The 10,794-nt window shown below is 43.0% G+C and overlaps 1 protein-coding gene across 1 annotated transcript; it reads left to right on the top strand.

The window, feature by feature from the left end:
- The first annotated feature begins 3,914 nt into the window (after positions 1 to 3,914).
- On the top strand, positions 3,915 to 6,397 carry LOC124267945 (E3 ubiquitin-protein ligase Midline-1-like). The gene is made up of 2 exons (XM_046702939.1): positions 3,915 to 4,378; positions 4,627 to 6,397. The coding sequence occupies exons 1-2, from the start codon at positions 4,066 to 4,068 to the stop codon at positions 6,273 to 6,275; spliced, it is 1,962 nt and encodes a 653-aa protein (XP_046558895.1). The 5' UTR covers positions 3,915 to 4,065; the 3' UTR covers positions 6,276 to 6,397.
- The last annotated feature ends 4,397 nt before the right edge of the window (positions 6,398 to 10,794 follow it).

Below are 10,794 nucleotides of genomic sequence, written 5' to 3'. Positions count from 1 at the left end.
ATAGCGAGACAGGTTATCATGATGGCAAAAAGAGAATAGAATTGTAGCGAGATACTCTGATAAACATCATATTGAATTTCCGTGTTACAAATACTTAATAACACCCGGAAATTCGCCAACACATGATGTTTATCGACATTGTAAACACCAATGTAACCCAAAAGGTCCACACACGTTTTTGTGTCTGCACTCGTTGACGTCGAGTATGGGTACAGCAGTGAAATGTCATCAGCCGGCTGTTTCGGCTGTCTCCCATGATAACACCTGAACTGCTCATTTATGACGTCATTCGGACTTTACGTCACAATATGATTTGTATGACGTCATCACAACTGACGACGTAACAGTACAATGGTGTGAGCGATGTTTTATATGTATTAATACGCAGAGAATTTCCGGGAATCAAATACCATTTGATCACGTTTTTCAACCAATCAGATTAAAGAACACGGTGACTTTTGGTTTACAATTGTACGTATTAATACGCAGCGAACGGTCTTGCAATTTGCAATACCATTCGATCATGTTTTTCAGCCAATCAGATAAAAGAACACAGTGACTTTTGGTGTAAATCCCGATTATCATCCGATTTGTCATGACCATTGCCATGCTTGTCGGCATCCGTACCAGCAGTAAACTGTTTACACTCCTGACCTTTGTCAGTAATGTCAATATAACTTAGGACGAAGAGAGACGTCTAAAGACATTTGTGGAATTATTCTTGGAAATTGCAGCTGCTTTGCTATGACTACGGAAACCACGTAAAAGTGTCATGTTAAACGATGGACTTTTCACAGCAGGGGTGGAATATAGACCAGGACATATATAAATATTCTGGTCAGTGTCTGTGGCTTATTGGAGGTGTTTTATTGTTAGTTACAACTGTGATGTTATAGGGTAGAAGTTAGCCTCAATACATCATGTGGTTGTAAGAGGAAACAGAAGGGATCTTGTGTTACGGCGTGGTTGCTGTATGTTACCGTAACCTGTTTGCTGAGGTCGATGCTCAGCATGTCAGTCACTGGATTGTCTGATCTAGACTATATTTACAGACCAACTTCACATAGATTGACCCCTTGAAGTTCCGGGTTAGAATTGGTCCCCAACAACCCATGCTTGTTGTAAGAGGCGACTAACGGGATCGGGTGGTCAGACTCGCTGACTTGGTTGACACATGCCATCGTATCCCAGTTGCGTTGATCGATGTTAATGCTGTTGATCACTGGATTGTCTGACTCGATTAGTTAGGAGACATACTGCTGGGTGCGGCGTTAAACAACAAACAAACAGTCATATAATGTTCATCTGTGGATACTCCATTACCCTCATGGAATTAATTCCCACTGATATTCTATGTCTTCATCTACTGTTGTATGGTCATGACGTCATTGCTTTGTGTTCTTGCAGATTCTCCCATGTGGTAAATGCCAGTCACTATCAAGACCCAATGATCCTATATTGCTACAGAGAAGTCCCCTCGTATGGAGTGTTTGTTGGTAGTGTGTGGGCTGAGTCAGCTTGATTGTGTCGGTTGCTTAGGGTGACACTGTTCTTGTCTGTTCTCAGCAACCCGTGCCTGTCGAAGAGGCGACTGACAGGATCGGGACGGAAGGCTCTCTGTCCTGGTTGACATTTACGACATTTGTTAAACGACATTTACTAACTAAAACAGGACAGTCTCCTTAAAACAAATATGCTGTTGACCTTCCTCAGATTTAGGGGAAGATCCACACTCACTCACTCAGAATTGGGGGGAACTGGTGTCACAGTGGTCTAAGCCGGCAGAATAATTGTTTCTCATAGTTTCATCCTCTAGGAGAGCCAGAATGCCTTCCTTTGTGAGTTCGAATCCCAGAGTCGTCATTATCTGGGTGTGTCAGCACCGCACCCATGTTTGTAGGTCGTCACAATCACCTGGATCACTTCAGGTTTAACTCACATTTAGCAGCGCACCCAAGACCCCTTCAAATACTCTGCAAAACTGTGTTAAGCCCAGCGCACCCAAGAACCCTTTCAAATACTGTACAAAGCTGTGTTAAACCCAGCGCACCCAAGACCCCTTCCATATATATCTACGTATCTTGGTGAATCTAGGTCAAGGTTACTACACTATATGTCTTAAGCACTTACTCAAAGGGGGATGAAGTGGTCAGGCATAGTGACGTAGCGGATGACGTCATCATGACCTCAAGTGTGGATACTCAAACTGTCAACCACTGGTTTTCCTGCTCCAACTAAAATGACACAAAGTTATTATTGTTATAGGATATTTATATAGCGCACATATCCACGCAACTAGTGCTTGCTCAAAGTCACTGGAGTTGAGAGGGGATTTGAGGTAAGTGACAGAGGTAGGTGTTGCCTGCTCGGAAACACAGAAACGATATTTCGTACCTCTGAAGGGCGGATATTGATTTCAGAATAATTTTGGGTTCGAATGATGACATATCTGACGAAAAGTCACATAATATACAAACGTTTAAAACGAGAAATTCCCTGTTTGGAGATTATACAATGTCAGTTATTTCGTATGCTTGTACTTTCGTTATTGAACTGGCTCATACAAGCGCCAAGTTCACTGTTGAGGTTGAAACAGGACATTTGTGTGCTAATGTAAATATCATAGAAAGGTATATATTGCCTAGAAATACTTATACGTGTGAAATCTAAACACTTTGTTAGAAGTACAGGGTCATAAATCTTAAATTTCAACCCTCTTCTCAACCCGGAAGTTAGATATAACCCTACTTTCGTTATGATAATGATACACCGTTATCGCCTTCACGGCCCTCGCTGTACACACCCAGACTGGTCAAAATACTCGGACAATGTTAAAGACGTTTACACGAATCAGTGACGCGGTGCATGGGGTGAACAAAGTTCATTTGTGACACACTTACAGGCCCGGCCAAGTGACATACGGAAAGAGCGAAAAACTGAACCTGTTGTGTTTACAGTTTAATACGGAAGCGTCCTAGTGCCACAGTCAGAATTTTTTTTAGTTTAACGATATCAACATGGAGTGGAATTAACACGAATATACTTTCGAAACCTCTAAAACACGAAAACACAGTTGGTAGATTCCCATCACAATTAATAATATGCCATGCCAAAACAAAAGTACGCATGGATCCGAACTCTTCAAAATATCAGAGTGATGTGTGAGCCTAGTGGTGACAAGATGACGAAGTATGTGACAAAGTAACACTCTCTATACACAGAGGTGATGAAGTATGTGATAAAGTAACACTCTCCATGCACAGAGGTGATGAAGTATGTGATAAAGTAACACTCTCTATACACAGAGGTGATGAAGTAGGTGATAAAGTAACACTCTCTATACACAGAGGTGATAAAGCATGTGATAAAGTAACACTCTATACACAGAGGTGACGAAGTATGTGATAAAGTAACACTGTCCATACACACATTTCGAGGGGTTTTCTAGCGTATATATATAGTCACAAGCATGGCTTTAAATATTCTACGAGATGCAACTCTGTAATCGCTACGTGTTTCAAAGTAAAATCAATAAGTCCATTCGTGAATCCGGGATACACAGAGGTGACGAAGTGGATTGGGTGGTCGGTGTATTGCTTGACAGCGTGTCACCGTGCCTCAACTTCGTGGGTAGTTTCTTATAATGTCAATCTTGAACAGGTTAGCTTTTGAAAGAGAATTTTCCTGACGTTAATTGACCTTGCTATCAGAATTAACTTAAAACAAAAGCTTGCTACACATCTATATGGAACCAATTTTCGTATGTATTTTCGACACTGATGAATTACAAATGGAATGCAGGATTTTACACTGTGTTGGATAGAACGTGTTACGTTTGTGAGTTCATTCACTAAAACTGTTCATGATTAGTAGGGTTGATTGATCGATCGATTGTTTATTTGTTTGTTTGTTTATTGGCTAAACAGCGAAACCCACGAGTGCGGCTATGACGAAACCAACATCATAATCAAGACGTATCTGGTGGGATTCCAGCAATCATAGGTTACTGCCACGTCTAAGGGACGCAACTCTGTACGGCGAATCCTTGCAGCCCCTAAACAATCAATGCTTCATGTCCTCTTTCAGATGGCTACCTCTCAGAAGCTGACGGAACATTACTTAACCTGTATCATCTGCTCCGGCGTCTTCAGTAAGCCATGTACACTTGTGTGTAATCACACCTTCTGTCGGAAATGTATCGTCAACTACACCAAAACCAGACCAGAAGCCATCAGTGCCAAGTCCCTCCTCTGTCCATTCTGCAGCAAGATGACGAAAGTGTCCGACCCTGAGAGACCCGTGGAGGAGTGGGCGGATGACGTCAAACCTATCTTTCTCACCCAGGGACTCTTGGACTCGTTTGGTCCGGGATCTAAAGGTAGACAGGTGTTAAATACCTCCGTATCATAATGACTCAGAAGCATAATCTATTTCACCATAATGACTTCAAATAATAGCATGAGAGATAAAAAATATGTATCTGTATTTCCAAGCATCATGATAATTTCAGTGATTGACAGCCAACATAACAGGTATTATTTGTGTTTAGGTACATTGTACAATCTGTCATCGATACACCAGTGTACTAAACGTTAAACACCTACAACGTACAACCTCATCTTTCAGATACAACCTGCTGCAGCTATTGTAAAGAGGAAGGGGAGACAACTCCTGCCTCTGTTTGGTGCTATGTGTGTGATGATGCGTTATGTGGGAGATGCGTCAGACTTCACAACCGCATCCCATCAGCTCGTCACCACGATGTCACTGACCTGTCTGGGGAGGTCAAAGTTAAACGAAGGCGGATGGTCATGTGTAAAGAACACAAGGATGAAAGTGTTAAGTTGTTATGTAAAGATTGCGGGAAAGCAGTTTGCCAAACCTGTTGTACCATCTACCACAGGCAATGTGTCTCTGTGGTCAGCTTGGAATCAGAGATGCAGGCAATGAAAACAGCACTGACGCGGGCGACGGGCAATTTGTCACAGAGAAAGGAGAAAATCCACAAAGAGATCGAGACAAAGAAATCCAAGCTGGAAGAAGAAACATTTCGATTTAAAGAAATGGAATCACATATTAACTCTGAAACTGTCAAGGCGATAGAACAGATTAAACTCAAGGAACGGAGACTTCTTGATGAACTGAAAGAGATGTCAGACAAATACATCGGACAAATGAAAGCAGACGTAAAATCTGGTGAGATGTCAGTACAGATGTACCAACAACAGACGGAGCTCATTGACGAGGCTCTACAATCGGAATGTGACATGGATGTGTATGAGATGTATCAGGTATGTGAGGCCGATGATGTGGAGGCTGTCGGAGACGCTGACCTGAAGGAGGGAGGAATAATAGCCAGTGTCACATTCAGACAGGACACAGACAAGCTGAGTAAAGCACTGGACGATCTACAGCTGGGTGAGATAGAGGTCCTGTATGAGAGTGTGCTGGACCTGAAGGCTACTCCTGTGTTACAAGACACCATTGACGTCACAGTAGCAGACGATACACGTACAGCGCTGCCTTATGGAGTGACAGTGGTGGTGGTGGGTGGTAGAGACACGGTTGTAGTCACCGACTGCAACAACAAGAGTGTGAAGTCCTTCTACACCAGCAACAATCAGCCAGGCCACAGTAAGCTCCTGCTTGATGGAGGTCCCTGTGATATCACGAAGTTGACACACGATCAGGTAGCTGTCACTGTGCCAGGCACCAAACAGATTGTAACAGTAAAAGTCAAACCAGACCTGGAGTTACTGACAACCATCACAACCAGCAAACAGTATGGGGGTATAACGTCCCTGACTCCATCAACACTAGCAGCTGGTTCCCACTCTCCTCCCTGTGTTGATATCTTGGATATGACAGGAAACGTGCTGAGGTCTATCAGTCCACACCATAAAGGTAACAACATCTTACAGTATCCCGACTTCCTCAGTAATACGAGGACAGGTAACATCCTGGTGTCTGACTGTAGAACCAAGTGTGTCGTGTGTCTGACCCCCGAGGGAGATGTGGTGTTCAGCTACAGCCCTACAGGAGACACATCACTGGAGTTTCCTCAGGGTATCACAAGTACCAGAACAGGCGACATCCTGGTTACAGACTACAGACAACACAGAGTCATCCATCTGACTGAGTCATGTCAGTTTGTACAAAATCTGCTGACATCCAAGGACTGTATTCAGAATCCACGTGGACTGTGTATAGATGAGAGAGGGTGGCTACGTGTTTGTCTTCACAAATGTGCCATACAGACGTTCTCGTGTAAATAGAGAAACACTGATGAGCTGCTGCTACATGTCAGGACATTCTGGTAGAAACATACAGACAGAAGATGGTAGTGTTGTGCTGCTACATGTCAGGACATTCTGGTAGAAACATACAGACAGAAGATGGTAGTGTTGTTCTGCTACATGTCAGGACATTCTGGTAGAAACATACAGACAGAAGATGGTAGTGTTGTTCTGCTACATGTCAGGACATTCTGGTAGAAACATACAGACAGAAGATGGTAGTGTTGTGCTCCTACATGTCAGGACATTCTGGTAGAAACATACAGACAGAAGATGGTAGTGTTGTGCTGCTACATGTCAGGACATTCTGGTAGAAACATACAGACAGAAGATGGTAGTGTTGTGCTCCTACATGTCAGGACATTCTGGTAGAAACATACAGACAGAAGATGGTAGTGTTGTGCTGCTACATGTCAGGACTTTCAGGTAGACACATACAGACAGAAGATGGTAGTGTTGTGCTCCTACATGTCAGGACATTCTGTTAGAAACATACAGACAGAAGATGGATGTGTTTTGCTCCTATATATCAGGACATTCTGTTAGAAACATACAGACAGAAGATGGTAGTGTTGTGCTGCTGCATCTGAGGACATTCTGGTAGAAACATACAGACAGATGATGGTAGTGTTGTGCTCCTGCATGTCAGGACATTCTGGTAGAAACATACAGACAGATGGTAGTGTTGTGCTGCTACATGTCAGGACATTCTGGTAGAAACATAGAGACAGAAGATGGTAGTGTTGTGCTGCTACATGTCAGGACATTCTGGTAGAAACATACAGACAGAAGATGGTAGTGTTGTGCTGCTACATGTCAGGACATTCTGGTAGAAACATACAGACAGATGATGGTAGTGTTGTGCTCCTGCATGTCAGGACATTCTGGTAGAAACATACAGACAGAAGATGGTAGTGTTGTGCTGCTACATGTCAGGACATTCTGGTAGAAACATACAGACAGAAGATGGTAGTGTTGTGCTGCTATATGTCAGGACATTCTGGTAGAAACATACAGACAGAAGATGGTAGTGTTGTGCTGCTACATGTCAGGACATTCTGGTAGAAACATACAGACAGAAGATGGTAGTGTTGTGCTGCTATATGTCAGGACATTCTGGTAGAAACATACAGACAGAAGATGGTAGTGTTGTGCTGCTACATGTCAGGACATTCTGGTAGAAACATACAGACAGAAGATGGTAGTGTTGTGCTGCTACATGTCAGGACATTCTGGTAGAAACATACAGACAGATGATGGTAGTGTTGTGCTCCTGCATGTCAGGACATTCTGTTAGAAATATACAGACAGATGGTAGTGTTGTGCTGCTACATGTCAGGACATTCTGGTAGAAACATACAGACAGAAGATGGTAGTGTTGTGCTGCTACATGTCAGGACATTCTGGTAGAGACATACAGACAGAAGATGGTAGTGTTGTGCTGCTACATGTCAGGACATTCTGGTAGAAAAATACAGACAGAAGATGGTAGTTTTGTGCTGCTACATGTGCTTTGCTTCAGTTGTTGTATCACTTGCTTGATAACGGTATTAGTACCTACACCGAAACGTCGCACTCATTGCAATAAAGAAGATGACTATCCATACAAATCAGTGTCTCCTCTTGTCTGTCTACAACAAGGTTTATCTAGTTGTCCTTATTGTCACAAAACATCACAAAGTAACTGCCATGTCACGGTGACATCTAGTCAGACCAGACAATCAAGTGATGAACCTGTGTGTTCCTTTTGAAACTGTGTCGGGGTTGGGGGTGGAAGCACTAATGTCCTCTACTTCCATACACTGTGTATTTTATAGGGGTAGCTATAGGTGAAATCAAGGGCCACACAACATAGCAACACGATATCAATTAATTTATAAACCAGACACCTTCTCAACAACGATGGGTTTCATCACAACATCCACATGTTTCATCAGAAAGACACATCGAACACAAATAGTCGGAATTTTAAGACATCCCTAATATCTCTATGAATATGAACATTTTATACACTTACACCAAGTTTCAGGGGACATATAAGTATCATAATTGCTCGTTTAATGGCTCATGATTAAAAATAAGAAAACCCCTAAACAAACAAGTTACCGCAATGAGTGAATATGGTTTTTAGCAAATTTCAAGGAATATCACGGCTGGGGACAGCAGAAATGGGGTTCACACATTGCAACCATGTGAGGAGTCGAACCTGTGTTTTCAGCTTGACAAGAGTACACTTTAACCTTTGGGCTACCCCACCGCCCCTCTTGTTACCAGATGACCGGCATCTATATGGAAATCGTTCTTATTCTGGATACTCAGCCTAGATGTTTAGAAACTTGATGCTGGTGGTTATACTGATACTGAGTGAGTGAGTGAGTGAGTTTAGTTTTACGCCGCTTTTAGCAATATTCCAGCAATGTCACGGTGGGGGGACATCAGAAATGGGTTTCACACATTGTACTCATATGGGGAATCGAACCCGGGTCTTATAACCACTAGAGTACCCGGCCGCCCCATACGTCCACTGCAATACCTGTGTAGTGATTTGTATCAATTTGTTCATTAATTCATTTTAGAATATGTTAATTATATGGCATTGCTTCTGTTGTTTGTTGGTTTCTCGCTGAGTTCTTTTACGGACCGAGGCTGTGGGGTAGCCTTGTGGCTAAAGCGTTCGCTAGGTGCGCCGAAGATCTTGGTTCGATTCTTCAGATGCGTACAATGTGTGAAGCCTATTTCAGATGTGCCCCGCCGTGATATTGCTAAAAGCGGCGTAAAATTAATACTACTACTGCATCAATAAATCTATCACATAGCATGAATAATGTCCGGGCGCTGCTTGAGACATTGAACAAACAATATGTAAACCGATCGGTCACCTCTCTACACAAAACATGGCGTGGCCTCCACTCCGCTTACGTCATGGACCCTTCCTTGGTCGAGTGGACAGAGCGTCTGCCCAGAGAGGGTGGGAAGTTCGATCCCCGGTCGCGTCTTACCAGGTTGGTACTAGTTTGTAACCTCAGGGGCGCTCGGCATTGACAGCAACCAAACACTGGTCTGCTCGGAGTCAGCGTGATGTGAGAGAGTGAGTTTGGTTTTACGCCGCTTTTAGCAATATTCCAGCAATATCACGACACGGGACACCAGAAATGGGCTTCAAACATTGTACCCATGTGGAGCATGGAACCCGGGTCATTGGCGTAAGAAGCGAACGCTTTAACCAGAAGGCTACCCCACCGCCCTCAGTCTGATGTGAATGAGTAGGGAGATTGTATCTCAGTGGGCTGCTGCTACAACGTTGCTGCCTGTGTCGTGGTCACTGCTGTTGTAATATCCATGGACATGATGTAGTCCGTGTTGTGATGTAGTTTTCAAACACAAGCAGTCGGAACTTTAAGCCTACCTTAATATATCCACTTGAACATTTTACACACTTACACCAAGTTTCAGGGGACATGTAAACATCATTTAATGGCTCCAGTTTACAAATAAGAAACCCCCAAACAAACAAGCTACCAAAGTGAGTGAGTATGGTTGTTTCTTCTAGCAATACTTCAGGGAATATCACGGCGGGGACGACAGAAATGGGTTTCATTCATTGTAACCATGTGGGGAGTCGAACACGGGAGCGAACGCTTTACCACTAGGCCCCCCACGGCCCTCAGTGTAATGTGAATGAGTGGGGAAATAGTATCTCCGTGGGCTACCGCTACAACGTTGCTGCCAGTGTCGTTGTTACTGTTGTTGTCAATGTCCATGGACATGTTGAAGTCCATGTTGTGATGTCGTTTTCCACGATGGTGTCAATGTTGTTGTCCACGTTGTTTACCATGTGGTCAAGGGCAGTGATGGCAGAGTGAGTGACACACTGTCTAAAACCAACAGAAGACAACCAACAACAAACAACGGTGTTTATATCAACTGTTGTACTGAATAATATAACTCCAAGATTGAGACAGTCGTATGTACAGAATGCATCCATTGAATGATACAAAATGCTGCTGTCTTGCATAAACTCTTTCAGGTGGTGTCTGCTGCTAAAATAGATTTCGCCGCATGTTAAACATCTATAATTCACTTGACACCACTTCCCAAGTTCGTTATTGGTTATGTATTCTTAGAAAGTGATTGACGAAACATAGTTCCCCACCATTATACGATATATGACAAAACGTTACGTTCATGAACAGAAACAATATCAGCGAAATGTACAGCGAATGTTTAAATTAGTAAAGCTGTTTCAACAACGATTTGTTTCAGGGTAGTAAATTAGTGCGTACCATCCTCAACAATCAGGGATATTACGTTCCACCGATAATATATATTTACTAGATTCATGTCCACTATACTATCCCTGTGTGTCGAGGATGCTCGTCCGGATGAATAAATCGTCTCATTGTTTGTCATTCTGGGTCGTGTCATCAAAGCGTTTTTAGTGAATGAGTGTATTTCCTTCTAGACCGTAATAGACCATTATGTCACAAACTGGATGTGT

This window comes from Haliotis rubra, unplaced genomic scaffold, assembly GCF_003918875.1.
Source record: "Haliotis rubra isolate DU_JTF1 unplaced genomic scaffold, ASM391887v1 Scf135, whole genome shotgun sequence".
In the NCBI taxonomy this organism is placed as follows: domain Eukaryota; kingdom Metazoa; phylum Mollusca; class Gastropoda; order Lepetellida; family Haliotidae; genus Haliotis; species Haliotis rubra.
This window is presented reverse-complemented; position numbering and strand designations above follow the sequence as displayed.